The 21,400-nt window shown below is 42.1% G+C and overlaps 1 protein-coding gene across 5 annotated transcripts in view; it reads left to right on the forward strand.

Moving 5' to 3' along the window:
• The window catches only part of APOLD1 (apolipoprotein L domain containing 1), a 53,477-nt gene extending 36,302 nt beyond the window's left edge, over window positions 1-17,175 (forward strand). For 3 of the 5 annotated variants that reach the window (XM_060112760.1, XM_060112761.1, XM_060112759.1), the window contains exon 3: window positions 13,660-17,175. In XM_060112760.1, the coding sequence (XP_059968743.1) occupies window positions 13,660-14,403 (744 nt within the window). In that variant the 3' untranslated portion in view covers window positions 14,404-17,175. Of the gene's footprint in view, window positions 1-3,284; window positions 3,334-12,346; window positions 12,422-13,659 lie in introns of those variants that run through there. The other 2 variants (XM_060112763.1, XR_009533792.1) reach the window with 2 other exon arrangements.
• The last annotated feature ends 4,225 nt before the right edge of the window (window positions 17,176-21,400 follow it).

Below are 21,400 nucleotides of genomic sequence, written 5' to 3' on the forward strand. Positions count from 1 at the left end.
CCTACAATCATCTTCAAAATTGCATTTTATAGTCAATAAACTTTAAAATATTCACTTTCAATGAAAAACAAAAACCCACCCTAAGTATATGAAAGGTGCTCAAATTTGCTTATAATCAAGGGAGTACATTTTAAAACTGCAGTATAAAATTCCATAGTATGGATGTACTGAAATTTAACCATTTCCAGACTGGTGGAAATTTAGATTATTTTTAATTTATTACATACAATGCTCAATGAACGTCTCTGTCTTGGTTTCTTTTTTTTTCTTAAAAAAGAAATTTTTTCTTAATTGCTTAATTAAATTTAATTAATTTATTTTTGGTTGGGTTGGGTGTTTGTTGCTGCGCGCGGGTTTCTCTAGGTGTGGCAAGTGGGGGCTACTCTTCGTTTCCGTGCACGGGCTTCTCATTGCGGTGGCCTCTCTTGTTGTGGAGCACGAGCTCTAGGCACACGGGCTTCAGTAGTTGTGGCACGTGGGCTCAGTAGTTGTGGCTCGCGGGCTCTAGAGCGCAGGCTCAGTAGTTGTGGCTCACGGGCTTAGTTGCTCCGCAGCATGTGGGATCTTCCTGGACGTCCCGTGTCCCCTGCAATGACGGGCTGATTCTTAACCACTGGGCCACCAGGGAAGCCCCTGTCTTGGATTCTTGAATCTATCTCTGCTTTTGAGATATTAAATCTTGTAAACTTAAACCTAGAATGTAGCAGCAAACATCTTGGTATCTGGGCCCCAAATGGAAGCTGCATATTATGTGAATGTATGCTGAAACTTACCATCAGAATGTTCTTTGGATTTTATTCTTAATCATGGGCTTAATCTAATGCACTTAGGGACTACAGGAACTTTTTCTGGTCAGATTAGTTCAAACAGTCAGAAATTGTTCTCTTTCCTTGAAATAAAGCTGATTGAAGGATTACATTGTCTGAATAGCTGTAGGATTCAGAAACTCCTTTACAAAGACTTACTTTATTTTTAGGTTTTAAAATATCCATGATTTCTTTTGGATTAATGGTCTAAACATGCATGTTTTACCAGAGCCTTACTTTTTCATTCATCATAGCTATAGCTTGTTTGTTGCTCTTTAAATGTAAGTATGTTTCAGGGAGAGGAAACTGTTGACTCTCTGCCCAGGAGGGAGAGAAAATATTTATCAAATTTAAAATTAGTATGTTTTTGTTTCAGCAATTCCAGTTTTAGGAATCTCTCCTACAAAAATAGTCACCAAGAGTTTGCACACACATACACATACCCACACACAAGGATGGTGGCTGAACCATTGTTTGTAATAAACAATGCAATTGAAAATATGATAAATGTCCATCAATAAAAGAATGGTTAAATAAATCATGACCTGTCCATAGGATGAGCGACAGCTACGTGTATCACCTTAGAAAAATGTTTGTATAAGAGAGGGTCCCAGGAGGAAACAGAACTCACTCCCAGATGGGTCAAAAGAAGAAATTTTAAGTAACGGTTTACTTACAAATGTTGAGCAGTGTTAAGCAAACGAAGAAAGGATGAGGACGTACCTACAGACTAGCAATAGTGGAAAGCTATTACCATTCTAGGGCTTAAGAGAGGCCTTAAAGTACATAAGAGAGGACATAAACACCAGAAACAGATTCATAGACATAGAGAACAAACTTGTGGTTGCCAAGGGGGAGGGAGTGTGGGGGAGGGAAGGATTGGGAGTTTGGGATTAGCAGAGGCAAACTATTATATAGAGAATGGATAAACAACAAGGTCCTACTGTATAGCATAGGGAACTATATTCAGTATCCTGTGATAAACCATAATGGAAAAGAATATTAAAAAAAGAATGTCTAGGGCTTCCCTGTTGGTGCAGTAGTTAAGAATCCGCCTGCCAATGCAGGGGACATGGGTTCGAGCCCTGGTCCAGGAAGATCCCACATGCCGTGGAGGAGCAACTAAGCCCATGTGCCACAGCTACTGAGCCTGTGCTCTAGAGCCCATGAGCCACAACTACTGAGCCCGTGTGCCTAGAGCCCATGCTCCGCAACAAGAGAAGCCACCGCAGTGAGAAGCCCGCACACTGCAACGAAGAGGAGCCCCTGCTCGCCGCAGCTAGAGAAAAGCCCACGCACAGCACTGAAGACCCAACGCAGCCAAACATAAATAAATTAAATAAATAAATTTAAAAAAGAAGAATGTCTCTATGTGTACAACTGAGTCACTTTTCTGTACAGCAGAGATTGCCACAACGTTGTAAATCAACTCTACTTCAATAAAAACATAAAATTAAAAAATAATAGGAGTACAGTGAAATTTGGAGCATAGGGGCAGGGCCACCCAGTGGAACTATAGCCAACGAGGGATTCAGCTACAGTCATCCCTCAGTATCCATGGGAGATTGGTTTCAGGACCCCCAACGGATACCAAAATCTGTGGATGCTCTAGTCCCTTTCAGTTGGTCCTCTGTTTTCACAGGGATATATGTGGAACCTGCGGGTATGGAGGGCCGACTGTATTGCAAAAGACAGAGCTGAAACAAGGGAAAGCAGGGAAGGAATACTCTGACTTCTTTCCTCTTAGGCTCTGATCTGTTGCTGGTATGTCCCATGGGCTGGACCCAGTCAGAAGCGTCTGGCAGTGGAAGCTGACTGCGGCAGTACACAGGAGACAGGCTGCTGGGGCACAGAGCAGGCAGAGGGAAAGGGCAAAACTAATCTGTGCAGATAGAGAATGACGAGCACAATGTTTAGGTCATATTTTCCCAGTGGAAAAAAATCTGCACAGCAATCCATAAACACTATGCTATTTTGTAAAGGAAAATCGCAGCCACATATTTGTATAATTGTAGACATTATGAAGAACACATAGCAAACTATAAACCTTCATATTACTTCTGGAGGGTGAAAACAGATGGAGGGGAAAACTTTCTAACGTTTCGACATTTTTATACTCTATGAATTTATTACAAGAAGTATTTCTATTGTGGTTAGGAAAATAAACTACATTTTCCATGAAAAGAAAGCACTGTTATGCCTCATAGGAAGACAAAGGTAGGAGAAACCCCTAAATGGTTGTTAAACAGTTAATTCACTTAAGGGCGCTGCATGAACACCCCCCAAAATCTGTTATTATTATTTTTTAATGTTAAAGTAAAAGAGTCAATCTTATCCGCTCTGGTGTTGGTTATAGTTCTCTGTTGCAAAGATCAGAAAGCAATCAAGATTATTCAAATAATAAAGGTGGAGTTAAAAAACTAAGGCTATAGGGCTTCCCTGGTGGCACAGTGGTTGAGAGTCTGCCTGTCGATGCAGGGGACGCGAGTTCGTGCCCTGGTCCGGGAAGATCCCACGTGCCACGGAGCGGCTGGGCCCGTGAGCCATGGTTGCTGAGCCTGCGCGTCCGGAGCCTGTACACCGCAACGGGAGAGGCCACGACAGTGAGAGGCCTGCGTACCACAAAATAAATAAATAAATAAATAAATAAATAAATAAATAATAAGGCTATAGGATGGCTCATGGAACAGCGAAATAAAAGTTAAATAAAAGAAATAAAGATTAAGACTTCCTTCTGTTTGCCTTTCAGGTCCTGTCTCCTTATTTTTCTCAGCAAACTATCTCTGCTCTGGGGGCACATAATGGGCAAAATGTAGCTTCCCCACAGATCTTGATATTTCAGTTCCAGCCACTGAGAAGACTAACTTAAGTCTCTCTAGGTCCAAATTTCAAAATCCCACGAGAAAGACTCTGACTGGCCAAGTTTGGTTCTGATGTCCACCCCTCTGGTCTATCTGGCTACAGTCAGTGGAGCAGGACCAGGTAACACAATACAGACACAGATCCTGGAATTCTCTGGATGGAGATAAAGAGATATTGTTAAATCAAGGGTAGGGCATATGTTCCCAAGCTACTTACGACAGTTGCAAAAAGGGTGAGAACATTATAAATTGATAAGCTAAAAATCACTTTTGAATTGCCCCATAGCTGAAATATAAAGATATTTCTGAGGGAGCCACAGAAAGGCAATGGTAACATACTGATAAAAAAATAAAATCAGCTGATAAATCAAATAATATCTTATCAGAATAATAAAGTACAAATGTTGAACTATTTAAAAGGCTAGGACTTCCCTGGTGGCACGGTGGTTAAGAATCTGCCTGCTAATGCAGGGGACATGGGTTCAAGCCCTGATCCAGGAAGATCCCACATGCCACAGAGCAACTAAGCCTGTGAGCCACAACTACTGAGCTTGCGCTCTAGAGCCCTCGAGCTACAACTACTGAGCCCACGTGCCACAACCACTGAAGACCGTGCTTCTAGAGCCCGTGTTCTGCAACAAGAGAAGCCACCGCAATGAGAAGCCTGCGCACCGCAACGAAGAGTAGCCCCTGCTCACCACAGCTAGAGAAAGCCCGCGCGTAGCAACGAAGACCCAATGCAGCCTAAACAAACAAACAAACAAATAAATAAATAAAAATTAAAAGTAAATAAATAAAAGGCTACAAGGTCATCAGAAATCACAAATAGTCACTGGTTTGGGGAAAGGTACCAATAACTTATATTTGCACCCAAATTTCTAGATCTCAAAAGGATTCCACATTCAATTTCTAATTTAAACACAAAAACTCTGTAAAGGCAATTCAGGCTCAGGGAGGTTAAGTGATTTGCCTAAAGTCACACAGGAACCACAGACTCAGGATTCAAGCCCCGTGTTTTCACTGTATACATAGAGGTCTACCTTACAGGAATCTGCTTTCCCTCGTTTTCAAAGGTGGTTTAAACTTTTTTTTTAGCATAGAAAGTAAAGACAGAAATAATTTTTAAAGTGCTAAATTTTTAGGGGAAAAGTAGATTACAAAAAGTTATTTTCTCATCTAACTCAAAAGCAAATAGAGGGCCTCCCTGGTGGCGCAGTGGTTAAGAGTCCGCCTGCCGATGCAGGGGATACGGGTTCGTGCCCCGGTCTGGGAGGATCCCATATGCCGCGGAGCGGCTGGGCCCGTGAGCCATGGCCGCTGGGCCTGCGCATCCGGAGCCTGTGCTCCGCAACGGGAGAGGCCACAACAGTGAGAGGCCCGCATACTGCAAAAAGAAAAAAAAAAAAAAAAAAAAGCAAATAGAGTCGAAAACCCACTATAATAACCATTTATTTTTTAAAAAGCAAAAACTAGAACATGAACAATCACCTTTCAGGGTGTTGAAGTATACACCCTTGCTTCACTATAATGTTTAATGTGGAATGACTGAATTCTTCTTATGAAAAATAGGCTTTAAACAAAGTTAAAAAAGAAAACCAATATCTAACATTCTCTTGTCTATAAGAGACATGCTAAAAATGAAACTATTCAAATATCTGAGATTTGAGGGAGCACTTAAGATTTATTATGCTTCTCTACATACAGAACAAGCAGGTGTTATAATCCAGGTTGCAATGATTGTTGCATATGTCTAACCCAGGAGAAAATGAGTAAACCTGGGAAAGGAAGAGATTTCAAAGGTAATTGTTTCCCGGTGTCCTGGGAGATAAGAGAATCTTTACGGCGATGGAAGGGATGTGGACTCAACTGCAGTCTTTCTGGCACCAGAGGAAAAGGCATGTGGTAAAGATGTTACTATAATAGGGCCCATGGGGCCAACGCGTCTGTATTAATAATGTAATGTATGTTTCACCCACATGATCCCAGGTATTCTGTGCAGGTGTGCACACCTGTGGAAGAGAAAGTGGAACAAACTTAAACTGGCTTCAGTTTATCACATTAGGGAGGCTGGGGCAATTGAAGAGCTCCCAGTGTCAGATTTGTGCAGAACAAGCAAGATTTTCCAGGAAGAGGCGATTATGATAGATTCTCTCTTTAAAAATAAAAATCCTATTATCAAGCAGTGATTTTCAAAATTATATTATATTGAATTAAAAACAGGTAAACTGATCAGTAAAATAGAATAGAGTTTCTAGAAGTAGATATAAACAACAGTAACAAATCAATAAAAGACAAAGACAGCAATAACACGTCTATAGAAAAGCATATTACTATTTTATAAAAGTGATCATTCTGGGCAAGAATAGCTTAACTTCCACCATGTACTATAATAAACTCCAGGTGGGTCAAATTAGATAAAAAACAAAGATGTTTTCTTTTTTTCCTCCAAGCATCAGTTTCCCTTTCCCTAATATACCACCCCAACCATAATTTCCTAGTGTGAATTTTTTTCTGTCTGACTATATGTAGTGTTGGTGGGAGGGTAAAGTTCTGTTACTATTTTCCATTTGGAAGCTGAAGGTGATTTACCCTTTCTCTAACCACCCAGTACAGCCAGGGGATGGGCCTTTGACCTAAGCTCAGCCAATCCAGTGGTCACTCCTCGAACTTTGATTCTGATGCGAGGACAAGAAAGAACAGTGGTTGGTCAGTGACACCCGAACAGGTCATTCCAACTACAGAACAGCTGCTGTTCTCCCAGCTCTGGTACTACAGAGCTCCTTGGTCCTTTCCCAATCTCAAGCATGTTCCCTCAGACTCACAGCAATAGTTTGTTTATACTGGCCAGGGAGAGATTCTTTCCATACCCACGTGGAGACTGCAATTCCAAAGAAATAACAGATGAAGGAAAAGACAACATGAAATGGTTGGTGTCACAGCTCATCTCGGCATATCTCCTTTACAAGGAAAGCACTCTGGTAGATGGTCTGATGGTTTGCATTTCTTCCTCTTGCCTCCTCCTACGGGAGAGGTATACTTCTCTAACCCATTGACCTTGTCTTGGCCATGTGACTTGACTGACCAATAGAATATAAGTGGATATGATGGGTATCATGTCTGAGCAGAAGCTTTAAGAATGATTTGCCAAATTTTGCTTCCAAAATACATATTTTACATTATCCATTCCATTCTTCTACCAACACTGTCCAAACCCATGCTGAACTTGTTCATCTACTTCAACAGCCTTCTAACTACCTGCTGGCTTTTAGCTGTGTGCTTCTGAAATCCACCCCTCACACATCTGTCAGGGATGTCAAATCTAACCTCAGCCACAGATTAAAAGCCTTCGATAGTTTCCTCTCCCCGATATGGCATTTGAGAGCCATCATGACTTGCCTGCTACCTATCCCTTCAGCCTCATCCCTGCACACCCCCAGCTTCCCATGTTATGCTGAGCAATAGGAAACTGCCTAAAGCATCCCGAACACTGCACCATGCCTTTGTCCATTCTGTTCTCTTAGCTTGCCCTCTGCTTCCTCCTAATTTTTGTCCAAATAATCACTTCTGTTCAACTCTCAAGGTTCAGCTCAGTATTAGTGCTGCTAGAAGGTTGTACCCAGTGCTTTGTAGGCATGCACTTTCCCTGTGCTTCCTTGGTGCATACACCCCTGGCACTTTCCACATGGTATTGAAATTATTTGTCCTGTATCCTTCTTTCCAATGGATTGCCTCCATGCTGGATGGCAGACATGATATCTTATTCAGCTCTTTATCCTCAGAATCTAGCATGATGTCTGGCACATGTAGGTACTCAATACATGTTTGTGGAGCTGAAATAAACCAAAAAAATTAACCATGAGTATAAGAAAACTGTGAGTAGTGTCCTAGCAGCTGGGATTCGTACAAAGCTAAAAACATTATAAATTGGTTCTTCTGGAAAGCAGTATGACAACATACAACAAAAACCATGAAAATGTTCATTCTCCTTCACTTGGCATTTTCCTGTTTGTGAATACTCCCCAAAGAAATAATCCAAACAGGGAAAATTTATGCAGATGTTCCCGGCAACTCTAGTTAAAATAGTGAAAAAAACTGGAAGCAATCCAAGTGTCTAACAGGGAAATGACTAAGCAAACAATGGGATTATAACATAGCTATTAAAAATGACAGAGGAGAGGACTATGTCATCATGGAGAAGTGTGTATCTGCAGGAATGTTAAATGAAAAAAAGAACACAGACCAGTGTTTAAACACTAGTGGTTAAGGATGTGTGGGTACATTAACGAAGATCAGAGGCCAATTTGGAGAAATGAAAATGGATGGCGTTCAATATTCACTGGGTCTTTTCTTTCCTGTGCAGCTCCATGAGTTTATGACAATAATAGTTGAGATCTCATGCAACATAGATATCTTGCAGAATACGGGCTCTAGGGACTTCCCTGGTGGCACAGTGGTGAAGAATCTGCCTGCCAGTGCAGGGGACATGGGTTCAAGCTCTGGTCCGTGAAGATCCCACATGCCGCGGAGCAACTAAGCCCGTGCGCCACAACTACTGAGCCTGCGCTCTAGAGCCTGTGAGCCACAACTACTGAGCCCGCATGCCATAACTACTGACGCCGGTGTGCCCAGAGCCCGTGCTCCGCAACAAGAGAAGCCACTGCAATAAGCCTGTGCACCGCAACGAAAAGCAGCCCCCGCTCCAGTGAAGACCCACCCCCACTCCAGCGAAGACCCAATACAGCCATAAATAAATAAATAATTTTTTTAAAAAAAGAATAAGAGCTCTAAATTTCCTACCAGGTTCATCAAATTATTATGAAAATAATGACACTTCTTCAAGGGAACAAAATACTTTAATTCAACAAGCAAATCTGAGTTTAACTATGTGCTAGAGCACTTACATGCTCATGAAATTTACAAAAAACATGGGCAAAGATCCTCAGGTGGATGTGTGTTATTATTTTAACTTATTTTTGTTTATTTGGGACTGAACACATTAGGATCTAGTACAAAAGAAAGTCTGAAAGATCTTTGGCCTAAATCTCACATTCACAAATTGTCTCAATTTTACACTTTTGATATTGTCTCCAAAAAGGGTTCTATGTACAGTCACTGAGATATACTGAGAAAGGTTAAAAGGAAAAAGCCATCATCACATCACTTTAAACTTGTGTCACACTGCCAATGTAGTGCACTGTTTTTATAAATCTGTGATTATCTTGTGAATAGCAAAATATTGACATTGTAAGATATATTACATTGCAATTAAATGAAATAAACTAAAAATGTTTATATCTTGTTTTAAAATTTCTTCTTTTTTATTTTTTATTGAAGTATAGTTGATTTACAATGTTGTGTTAATTTCTGCTATAGCGACCAGGATGGATTGTCATACTAAGTAAGTCAGACAGAGAAACACAAATACCATATGATCTCGCTTATATGTGAAATCTTAAAAAATGGTACAAATGAACTTATTTACAAAACAGAAATAGAGGCTTAAGAGGGAAGGGATATGGGGATATATGTATACATATAGCTGATTCACTTTGTTGTACAGCAGAAACTAACAGCATTGTAAAGCAAGTATACTCCAATAAAGATGTGAAAAAAAACCCCACAGAAATAGTCACAGGTGTAGAAAACAAATTTATGGTTACCAAGGGGGAACTGGGGGAGGAATAAATTGGGAGATTGGGATTGACATGTACACACTCCTATATATAAAATAGATAACTAATAAGGACCTACTATATAGCACAGGGAACTCTACTCAATACTCTGTAATGACCTATATGGGAAAAGAATCTAAAAAAGAGCGGATATATGTATATGTATAACTGATTCACTTTGCTGTACAGCAGAAACTAACACAACATTGGAAATCAACTATACTCCAATAAAAATTAAGTTAAAAAATTTCTGCTGTACAGCAAAGTGATTCAGTTATACATATATACATTCTTTTCTTTAATATTCTTTTCCATTATGGTTTATCATAGGATACTGAATATAGTTCTCTGTCCTATACAGTAGGACCTTGTTGTTAATAAAATTTCTTCTTTTTTAAAAAAATTCACTGAGACCCTTAAAAAGTGGAGGTGGCCCAGGCCTCTCTAGATCTCTGGGAGGCCCAGAATGTAATTATCACTTTATCTTTAAAATGTGATGGTTTTAACTAGGGGCCCCAAACTAATGGGTTGTTAATAACTTAGCTATGTAAACACCTAACTTACAAACTGCTATCTACTAGCTGTACATACTGTTTCTGCTGCCATGTAACCAGTGGTCAGAAAAGTCACAGCTTTTACAGAGGTGGTTCACAGCCCTGGCGGCAGGTCAGAATGACCTATATTTTTTCAGACCCCACTCCAGGACCTAGGTTCTCCAGGGCTGAAGTCTAGAGATTCCTATGCTTAAAAAGCTTTCTTCCTTTTTTCTTTCCTGCACTGTATTTCCTTACAGTTCCAGGACTCAGAATTCAAGCTAGTACTGTTAATTGTATGGTTTAGCTGCATCATAGGTTTAACAGATCTGAAGGCTAATCTGAAGGTCAATCACCATTTTCAATGGAACCTCTCTGGGGTGATGTGTTATAAGGGCCCAAAAAACAATTTAGAAAAGAAGTTTGAGGGTGCGGTCCACAGATTTTGGGAGGAACTGCCTACATAACATTTTTAATCAAAATACCTTCAATTATTCCTCAAATTTCTTATTGTGCTTAAATATATGAAAGTAAATAAATACTGAATCTAAGTGTTATGTTCAAGTGTCCATTCTTAGAAATGAAGTGAAGTAGCAGGTTTTTATAAGCAGTAAAACCGCAACAAGCCCAAACTGTCAAATGACTGAATTCTTTTTGCTTCATAAAAACACAAACCTGGGGCTTCCCTGGTGGCGCAGTGCTTGAGAATCTGCCTGCCGATGCAGGGGACACGGGTTCGTGCCCCGGTGCAGGAAGATCCCACATGCCGCAGAGCGGCTGGGCCCGTGAGCCATGGCCACTGAGCCTGCGCGTCCGGAGCCTGTGCTCCGCAATGGGAGAGGCCACAACAGTGAGAGGCCCGCGTACTGCAAAACAAAAACAAAAACAAAAACAAAAAACACAAACCTGAAGAATATGGGTTTATAACACAGAGAAAAACAAATTCGAGGATGTGGGCTGAGGTCAGTACACGTGCTGTCCATTCTCCTGTACCTTCTCCTCTTCTTCCTGGCTCTGTACTATGGTTACTGATGCTCTGGAGATGATGACCCTCTCTGTGTCCCAGCAACATTCACCATCCATGAAATAAAGATTTATTTGTGCTCATCGAAACCCAAAAGACACAAGAAAATGTCCAGGGCAGTTAGAGGAGCACATGGGAACTGAGAATCAGGGTTACATTGTCTCACTTCCTGCCTACCCCATTCACCCTACCTTACATTCCCTTTGGAGTGATTATGTCTATGGGGTCAGAGGAAGACATTTTCCTACTTCTTACCTCAAAAGCGCAGACAGACACTGAAGGCATCTGACTAAGGGTTATGTTTATCCTTTGAGGAGCTGTTACCAGAATATTTGGACTTGGATCAAATTCAGAAAAATCAAGTTCAAAAAGACCATGATTGTGAGAGCGGCAAATGGCATGGTGTTGATCAATACAATGTCTAGTTATAATGGTGGCGGATTTAATCGTGTTCCAGAAAGATATGGCTGTTAAGGTTTTCCAGATGAACCAGAGAGCTGAGACAATAATTATTTAAGTTTAAATCCACTTTGGCCTTCCTTATTTGAAGGTAAGAGTGTTAGAAGAAGGATGATATATCTGGGACCCCGTGGTAGGAAGCTTCCAGGCTGAACTGCCACCACCTATGTGATTGCCCCAGAAAGCATCCACAGATGCTATACACGTTTTCCTCTCCCGAATGATCCAGAAAATTGCCCTTCAGCCCGTGCTTCATTACGTGGGGTAGAATGCATTCATATAACTATTGCTTGGGCTAGAATTGCTGCTTCAGATGAAAACCCAGGAAGCCGAATCCCTGCTGCTGTTGGAAGTGTATAATTAGCTCCTTGTGCACCCTGACCCCACTGATTCTTCTGACGCATTTGGCTTGAGGTGTGCCCTTTCTGGGACCTCCAATATCTTCACAGCTGGAGATGCCCCAAACTGCACGCAGCACTTCCTGTGGGCGTGGCTTTGTATACTGAGGGCTGCGCGCAGAGTGAATCACGTGTTTCAAACGCTCACAGATTCACGGTGCTTCTTTTAAAACACAGGAGTGGGTTGTGAGTGGCTCTGTTAGACATAAGAGAATCCCCTCCTTCCTTTTTCTTTTAAAAAAGTGATTTTGTAATGGTAGCCTCTCAAGAAACACTGTAATTGGTCAGCCAGGGGTGCGTTAGATGTCCTACCAGATAACGTCATTAGCTATTCTCAGGAGAGGAAAGGCAGGGTATGCCCCCTGGGACAATGACAACACTTGTTTCAAGTTGGGGAAGAGCCTGTGGCTCTTTTCCTGCGTTTGGGGGAAAGCGAACACACAATGTTCATTTCCTAACTACGGGATGTGCTGCGAGGCTGGTGTGTCATTTTCCACCATGTCACATCCTTCTGGATGAAGGCAGCGGGGGCCAGGACAGGAAATGGCAAATTCTCAGAATGAGACAAGGCTTTCCCAGTGCAGTCATTGGCTCTCTGGAACTATAAAGCATGCTCACCCAGAAACAGCCTCAGATTTTTCTTTCCCGGAGATAGCCCGAAGTGAATGGTAAGTGGGGAGGCCAGAGGGATGCTGTCTGAAAAATAGCCATTGGACTTGTAATACTGGGGTTATATCCTTGGTCTATTATATATTTTGAGTAACTTTGTCTCATTTTGCTCAGAGGTGTCTTTTATCTGTAAATTTGTCAGTGGTGGGTGGAATTATGGAGGCATGCAAGTAAAGTTAAGACTTAGGAGTCAGGAGACCAAGATTCTAGACTGGGCTCTGAAGAATCAGCTGCATCTAGAATGTGTCTGTGTTTCGATTTCCTTATCTTCCAGTTGAGAACAATGATTTCTGCCCTGATATCTCACAGTAGTGAAATCTTCCATTTCTGTGGCTTCTGTGCCTCTTCCAAGAAGTTCCTGATGATAAGGAATACAGTGCATATGAAGGGAGGGATTTTTGGCAACTAGGAAGGATGTACTTTTACCCAGGATGTACAGTTCTCTCTGTCAGTCATCTTCAAGTGGCTTCATTTCAACTTGGTACAGGTAGCCCTCAGTGAGTTGTTAAAATTTTTTTGGCCACTTTTAAAATCGTTCCTCACTTTTAAAGGAAGCTTTCATAATAAAGGGACATAGTGGTGTTAATTTAATGTAATGTATTTTTAATGAAGCACACATCAAAAAATGAAATTTCTGAAGACCCGATGAGCTCTAATTAGAAGAAGTGGTGCAAACCACATCTTCGGCTTGCTTCTAAGATAAGAGGCGGGGGGAAAAAAACAAGCAGAAGAGTTGCTTCAGGCGAGCATCGAACTTAGAAAGATTAGTTTCCTTACACTTGATAGACGGTGTGATTTTTGAGTTTTTGGTGGCTTGTGTTTTTCACTCATGAGAGAGAGAAAGAAAAAAACAACCCTTTTGCAATAAGAGTATTGCAAAACTCTTAGGATCCCAGTCTTCATGTAAGGAAAGGGCCTTGTAAAGGGGTACAACACACGGCTTGCAAGGTGTCACCGTTCAGAGAAGAGGCCTCAATATTGCAGTAGACTTCTAATACCACCACTCCCTTATTTAACAGATAAGAAAATCCATCCTTGGGAGAAAAAGCGGACAAGAGCATTATTCCTATTGACTTACTTGGATTTAAGGTCCTGAGAACTGGAGGACTTGTCCCAGATTATAGAACGGGTCTTTGAGAACTTGACACATGACTCACTGGAAAATGACCTGTTTCCCCTTGGGTGGAAGCAGCTGTTGTGCTTGACGCCGGGCTAATCGCGTGTCGTGTCCCCGCAGGGCATGGAGGTGCCGGAGGCCCGGGAGCTGCAGGGCGCGGATGCGCTGCGCCGCTTCCAAGGCCTGTTGCTGGACCGCCGCGGCATGCTGCACGGGCAGCTGCTGCGCCTGCGCGAGGTGGCCAGGCGCCTCGAGCGCCTCCGCCGGCGTTCCCTGGCGGCCAACGTGGCGGGCAGCTCGCTGAGCGCGGCGGGCGCGGTCGCAGCCATCGTGGGACTCTCGCTCAGCCCCGTCACCCTGGGGGTCTCTCTGATGGCGTCGGCCGTGGGGCTGGGGGTGGCCACCGCCGGAGGGGCCGTCACCATCACGTCCGACCTCTCCCTGATCTTCTGCAACTCCCGGGAGCTGCGGCGGGTGCAGGAGATCGCGGCCACCTGCCAGGACCAGATGCGCGAGCTCCTGAGCTGCCTCGACTTCTTCCTTCGCGGGCAGGGCCGCGGGGACCACCAGCTGCTGCAGAGCGGGAGGAACGCCTCCATCGCGCTGTACAACTCGGTCTACTTCATCGTCTTCTTTGGCTCCCGCGGTTTCCTCATCCCCAGGCGGGCCGAGGGTGCCACCAGGATTAGCCAGGCCGTGCTGAAGGCCAAGATCCAGAAACTGGCCGAGAGCCTGGAGTCCTGCACCAGGGCTCTGGACAAGCTCAGTGAGCAACTGGAGTCCAGAGTCCAGCTCTACACGAAGAGCAGCCGTGGCCACGACTTCAAGATTTCTGCTAACCAGTCCGCTGGGCTGTTTTTCTGAGAATATCTTTTCCCCCCTAATGACCGAGGCCAGAAACCATCCCCATGGGATGCTCCAGATCTGTAGCCCCTCAGGAAAATACCAAGTTGGGTTAGGAGCTGAATGCAAAGGATGAGAAAACCTGTTCTTCAACAGTTTGAGAACAGTGGTTTGAGCCGAGGCTGGAGAGGGTTGCAGACATCGCCACCCTTTGGGTCTTCCCCAAGCCCCACTAGGCTTTGAAGTCCTCAAAATACCTCTAAGAGGAGACACTAGCTTTAAAACCTCTCTGCCAGAGTTCCTGAGTACAAAGAAATCCAGAATCCAGAGCAAATCAGACCCTCTCAGAGCTGTGTAGGAGGGCTCAGAACCCAAGAGAGGCACCTCCCGCTAACACGTGTCCTCTCCCCTCTCAGCGTGCCCACTCAGAGATCCAGCCTGGGGATGGAGTGGACCTTCCTGGGTGTCTTCATATCCAGACCTCCAAGGTACTCTGAGAGCGGAAACCAACTAAACGGTCACCTAAGTCCCGCCCCCTTGCAGAAGACACTGAGGCCAAGGAAGAGGAAATGACTAACAGTTTCGTTTACTGACATCATAGCATAGAGAAGGGAGCAATGGCTTTTGAGTTAGTCCTGGGTTTACTGTCTAAGACTTGGCTTACTGGTCTGTAAAATGGATGCTAAAACCTCACCCTGTTGGGAGGTATTAAGTGAGATAAAGTGCCAAGCACAGTGTCTGGGTCACAAAGTGTGGCCCCTGGGCTGGCAGCAATCACCTGGGGACTTGCTAGAAAGGCAAATTCTTGGCCTCAACTCTAGACTTAAGGAGTCAGAAATTCTGGAGGTGGGGCGCAGCAACCTGTGTTTAAACAAGCTCTTGGGGTGATTTGATGCCTGATAAGGTTTGAAAACCGCTGCAAGGGATGTTGGTTTCTGATCCTCTGATGAGCTTTCACGAAGTCTGTAGCCTCTCTGGGCTCCGTGGTCTTCAGAGTCATTCACAAAAGGTCAAGAACAGTGTCCCAGAAGTAAAAGAAAGAAGGTGCGTGGGGACGGCTGTGTCAATGCTTCCTGGGGCAATTTCCTGCCAGGTGAACTGAGGGATGTAACAGAATCAGCCCTTTAGAGGGCAGTGTTACCCACTCGTAAAAACTGGTACAGAAAAGAATGTGAATTTAATGGAAATTGACCTTTATTACCTTCTCTGAAAATCTCCAGGCCATTTTTAAATTATTTATTTTAAGTTTCTTATTTAATTACTGTTTATTATTAACATTTAATTTTATTTAACCACAACATTAGAAAATAATAGGAATATCGAGTTGCTGAATGGGAGACTACTGAGCTTCTTTCTGGGAGATGAAGTTGAGTTTGCCTTTCTAAGCTGGGCCATGAGCTGAAAATAGCATTGCTTTCCTTGAATAAGTCTCTCTCCTTCAGAGGGGAATTTTTTCCCCCAGTGTTTTAAATGATCCTTTTAAGTAAATGTGGGAAGTTCTGAATAGAGAGACCAGGAGCTGAATTTAAGCTTACAAATGGAGGCTTGACTTGTCAATATACAGATGATGCAAGCATATCTATCCTGAAGGTACAAGAATTTGCCAGCAGATAACACTTGACCTGAAAAGCCTTCCCTATTTACTTCAGGGGGGAAAAAAACCAATTAGAGGCATATGAAGGAAGCCCTTGGAAGCCTGATGTCCTGTGAAGTTGGATTTTATGGGTGATAGACAAATTAGCTTGTGTTATGATGGTGATGTGTTTTATATGTTCACTTGGGGAGCTGTAAGAAATCTGTAAACTGTCTCTTAGAAAATACTTCCAATTTCTTCAATTTCCATTCCTACAAACGTATTGTTGAAAAGTCTTTGGGACCACATACACAATAAAACTTGGCTGTATTATTTAATTATCTAATATGCTTCAAATTGACCCAGTTGACCCCCCATGCTTCCCAATGATGGCAGGGTGTCTGAGGAAGTGTAATTTCAGTGCTGGGGAGAGGGGTTGATGTTTCTATATTTTTACTTTTCCTATAAATGGCAATGGATCTTTATCCTGGTTTAGTTTGAAGTTGGTACCAGTTGTGTTTTTTTAAACTGGTGTCGTTTCCTAGATTGCCTTGCACAGATGCTAGCATTTTAGATGACCAGAATGTACTTCACAGGGTTGTGTTATGTTATAAAGGTACAATCACTGCCTAACCTCATCTTTTATTAATGCTTAAGTTTAAATTATATTCTTCCAGTGTCTGAGCTGTTTCCTAGAAATAAACTGGGCACTTTTGGAAGCCCCAGCCTCAGCAGCAGCAACAGCAACCATTTCATATTATTAGGGTATTTTGCGTGTATCAAAGTCTTAAACTCTTGAAGTTATAATTTCAGTGACCCACTGTACATCTAAGGCAGGGTGTCTACTTTGGAACAATACTTTGCACGTTATAGGAGCTCACTAAATGCATTTGAATGATTTAATGAACTGCTTAACCATATTAAGAGGAATTTGTTGATAATGAAAGAGCATCTATCCTCTTATGTGTCTGTTATGGAAGCCTCTACCAGGATTTAAGTCAAGTTCAGTTAAATGGATCCTAGAGACAAGCATTTTCTTTATTTCTTTTGTGGGAATGTGAATAAGGCTTTTCCTTAAGGCCTTCATTCTATAAAACAGATTGAAATGGTATGCTGTAAAGGGAAGAAGAGAAAGGGGTATTTAGATTACAAGTGTACTTCAGAAAAATATCCGAGTTCGAAAAATAAATATGTTAGGGCCTCCCTGGTGGCGCAGTGGTTGAGAGTCCGCCTGCCGATGCAGGGGATACGGGTTCGTGCCCCGGTCTGGGAGGATCCCATATGCCGCGGAGCGGCTGGGCCCGTGAGCCATGGCCGCTGGGCCTGCGCATCCGGAGCCTGCGCATCCGGAGCCTGTGCTCCGCAACGGGGGAGGCCACAGCAGTGAGAGGCCCGCATACCACAAAAAAAAAAAAAAGAAAAATAAATATGTTCATATTGAAGGTTTAAGTGCTTCTGTTGGTTTCTGGGGTTTACCATCATTTGGATTGTTTTCTTTCACAATAAAGGAGATTCATTTGGTTCTGCATTGCAAGGATTCAATAAAGCTACATTCTACTCTATTAAAAAGATAATCCTTAGCAGACATTTCTGATTCTAATCACTATGATGCATTTGTCCTCAGGCACCTGTCATTTCCAATGTGGTAAATGTCAAAGTCAAAAGTATTTACTGGGAGAAAAAAGAGAGAGAAGCGTGGTGTAGAAGGCACTCTAGATCAGATATGTCAAACAATTTGTCAACTTGATATATTTCTCACTCAAAGCCTTGGCGTGAAAAGAAAGTAGAAGGAATGGAGATGTTGAGAGAAAGACATTGTGCAGAGATAAATGGGGATACCATTAAATGCAGCAAATTTTGAATTCCACATTTTTTTCCCACTGTAGCAAAATCAGTCCTTCCCTTTATTGAAATAAATTGCCCAGTCCTCAAACATCTTCTTCTTCTTTTTTTTTGGCACTGCTATGCTGGCTTGTGAGATCTTATTTCCCCGACCAGGGATCAAACCTGGGCCCGGCAGTGAAAGCACCGAGTCCTAACCCGTGGACCACCAGGGAATTCCCAACTTCTTTTTTTAAAAAAAAATATTTTCTGATTCTTTAAAATTAAAAAAAAAAATTTATTAAAGTATTGATTTACTCAAACTTCTCAGTCTTCTTGGAGTTAATTACCTAACCTCATGTTTGCCTGTGTATAAATTAGTAACTTTGAAAAAGGGCAGAGGTTTAATTATTTTTACTTAGAATATTCAGCATCAAACTGTATAGATCAATTTTTAAAGAGTTATCAACTTATGTATAGGAATTCTCTTATTATCTAGAAATCAGACTTCCAGCAGTTTCAAACCTTTGAATATAATTACAACCTGAGAAGTAATTGAAAAGAATCCCAGAATCAGCCAAATTAGGCTTCACAAAACCCAAACACTAGAGAGAGGCAGAGAGGGGAGGCAAGGGGCAGCATCTATATTAGGAAGGCAGAACTTTCCCAGGAGTCTCCAGGGGACTTCACCTGGCAAGTCACTGATCTTAACCGTGCAAAGCAAGCTGGGAAATGTAGTTTTAGCTAAATGTACTTTTAGCTAAGAACTAGCTGTTCCCCAAATACCTAGGATTCTGTTTGTAAGGACAAAAAGGAGGATGGACATTGGGTCGAGGGGCCAGCAGTCCAAACAGAGAGCCTACAGTGGTTGCTGCAGTGAGTTGAGAACTTCTGCTGAAGGTAATCTGGAGGTAATCTCGTTATCTGAGTGCCAGCCTGAGTCCGCATCTTGGAAACATCCCTGGATGTTGCACTGTTAATGACTGTGCAACCGAAAAAAGAAAAAAAAAGGCTGTGCTGGCAGGATCCTGGCTGTTTGCAAAGGCCAGCCACAAGCTGGGACCATATCTTTGCTAAAGCATATGGTGTTCCTGTCATAAGAAGTAACCTTTTAGTTAATTGCAATAAATCTCTCCTTGTTGAGTTGACAGGAGGTTGGAAAATTGTTACTTTTTGCTCCTGGCAAACTCATAAGAGGAAAGTAAACCCTGCTGTGGTCTGGACTAGGACAAAGACTGAGCCCTAAGATCTGGAAATAATCCCTTAGCAACCAGAGAGTTGTTAGAAGAGGGGAAATTGTGCTGTTGAAGCGAGACCCCTAAGGGGCAGGAATGAACCTTAGGGACCCTCAGCATCCCCCCAGTTCTGACTGGCATTAGCACTGGGTTGTGGAGAGAAGCCCCTCCAATGTGGTCTTGCCTATACAGGTAAAGCTTGTCCGTACGAAGCTACGCCTGTAGAGAATGATGTTTAATCCCATTCTGTATTTCCAGTGTAACCCCAGGGATGGGAGTGCAGGCAGGTCTGCAACCTGATTTGCCCCAGAACTTTAGCAATGAGTCATGGCCAACGTCTCTCACTCTCAAGAGCACAGGGCAGCCACAGCAGGACTTGTTCCAGCATTTGTGCACAGCCAGTTGCTAAATTAATAAAACAGTTGAAATTGGGAGAAGCTTTTTGTGTAAAGGGACTTGGGGAAAGGCAGTGATATCTAAAATCTTTCTTTTAGGCTCCAAATTTCTTGTGCCAGTTTCCCTGGTTGACATGGGGACATTTATTAAAACTGATCTTGTTATTCAAACTGCACCGAACTTATTTACAAAACAGAAACAGACTTACAGATATCAAAAACAAACTTATGGTTACCAAAGGGGAAACGTGGGTGGTGGAGGAGGGATGAATCAGGAGATTGGCATGAACACACACACACACTATATATAAGATAGATAACCAACGAGGACCTACTGTGTAGCACAGGGAACTCTACTCAATATTCTGGGATAACCTATATGAGAAAAGATTCTAAAAAAGAATGAATATATGTATATGTATAACTGAATCACTATGCTGTACACTTGAAACTAACACAACATTGTAAATCAACTATCCTCCAATAAAATTAAAATTAAAAAAACTTCACTGTCAAAATTTCATTACAGAACAATACTTTTCTAAATGCTTAAATAAAATGACATTTAGATAATAAAGTTAGAAAATAAATGTGGATATTTAAAGATGATAATGATAGTTAACATTTATGGAAAACTTACTAGGTATTGTTCTAAGTACAATTTGACGTGTTATCACACTTACAAACATCTTATGAGGTAGACACTATAATTACCGCATATTATTAGATAAAGAAAGTAAAGAACTGAAAGGTTGTACAGCTAGCAAGAGCTGTCCCAGGATTTGAATCCTGGTATCCTGACTCCAGAGTTATGCCCTTAGTTCTTCTGAGACCAAGTATATTCCTAATGTAAAATAATGGCCCACAAGAGTGACAACAGATTCATTCATCCAGAAAACATTTGTTGAGTGCTCACCTTGCATCACCTACTGTCATTTGTGAGCAATGCAGACAAGGTTCTAGATCTTATGGCCCCAACAATCTAGTCATTCAGGTAGGGTATACTCTGATACCAGTAGGTTAATTGATAAGAAATTAGAATGCAGTTTTGCAAATGGCTAGTATGTGCAAACAGCAATATAGGTGCAATTTGAGAATGATGAAACTTCAGTTTGGATTGTAAAAACTTGTGCATAGGTATTTTGTAATGCTGCCCCAGACGTCCCAAACGTGGCAACATTCTTGTGAACAAAACACGTGAAATGGAAGGATGTGATTAATAAGAGAGTTTTGCTAACTGTTGATGTGTTGGGACAAAGGTATGGAAAAAACCCACACAGACATGAATAAAGGAATTACTGGTTCAACTGGCCTTTCCAGATCTTGCATAAAGACCTCTGAAAATGAAACTTCTTGGGGTCATTCCATCGAAACTACCACTGAACCTGCTTGTCAGTTTTCTTCCTGTTAGGGGTGTGTATTCAATTTCAGTATGGGAGCTATGAACTAAATCTGCTGGACACTTGTGGGTGAGTAGACAGGTGTGAATAGGAATAAGATTCTAATAATCATAAAATTATTCAAAATAATAATGCTTTGTCTCTGGATGATTTGTTTTTAACATTGCTCCCTGAGCTTTTGCATGGCGAACACTATTAATTGTTGGACTTTCATTCTTTTTTTTTTGTTTTACCATCAACAAGTTATTAATTTTCAAGACCTCAAGGAAAGCATTTCTGTTGATTTCTCTGTTACTCAAAGGACCTTTCTTTGATGTTTGAGCACCTCTGGCAATTCACACTCTACCACCATCTAATTATCACTGGAGGGAATTCCCTGGCAGTCCCGTGGTTAGGACTCCGTGCTTCCACTGCCAGGGGCCCAGGTTCGATCCCTGGTCAGGGAACTAAGATCCTATAAGCCGTGTGGCATGGCCAGAAAAAAAAAAATCACTGGAGCAAGATTGGGCATGAAATCTTGGAAAATCTGAAGCAGATATGTTAAGATTGATGTAGCTATATGAAAACAAATTACTAACCTTTTAAACTACAATT

The sequence above is a fragment of the Mesoplodon densirostris genome, chromosome 11 (genome assembly GCF_025265405.1).
Source record: "Mesoplodon densirostris isolate mMesDen1 chromosome 11, mMesDen1 primary haplotype, whole genome shotgun sequence".
Taxonomy (NCBI): domain Eukaryota; kingdom Metazoa; phylum Chordata; class Mammalia; order Artiodactyla; family Ziphiidae; genus Mesoplodon; species Mesoplodon densirostris.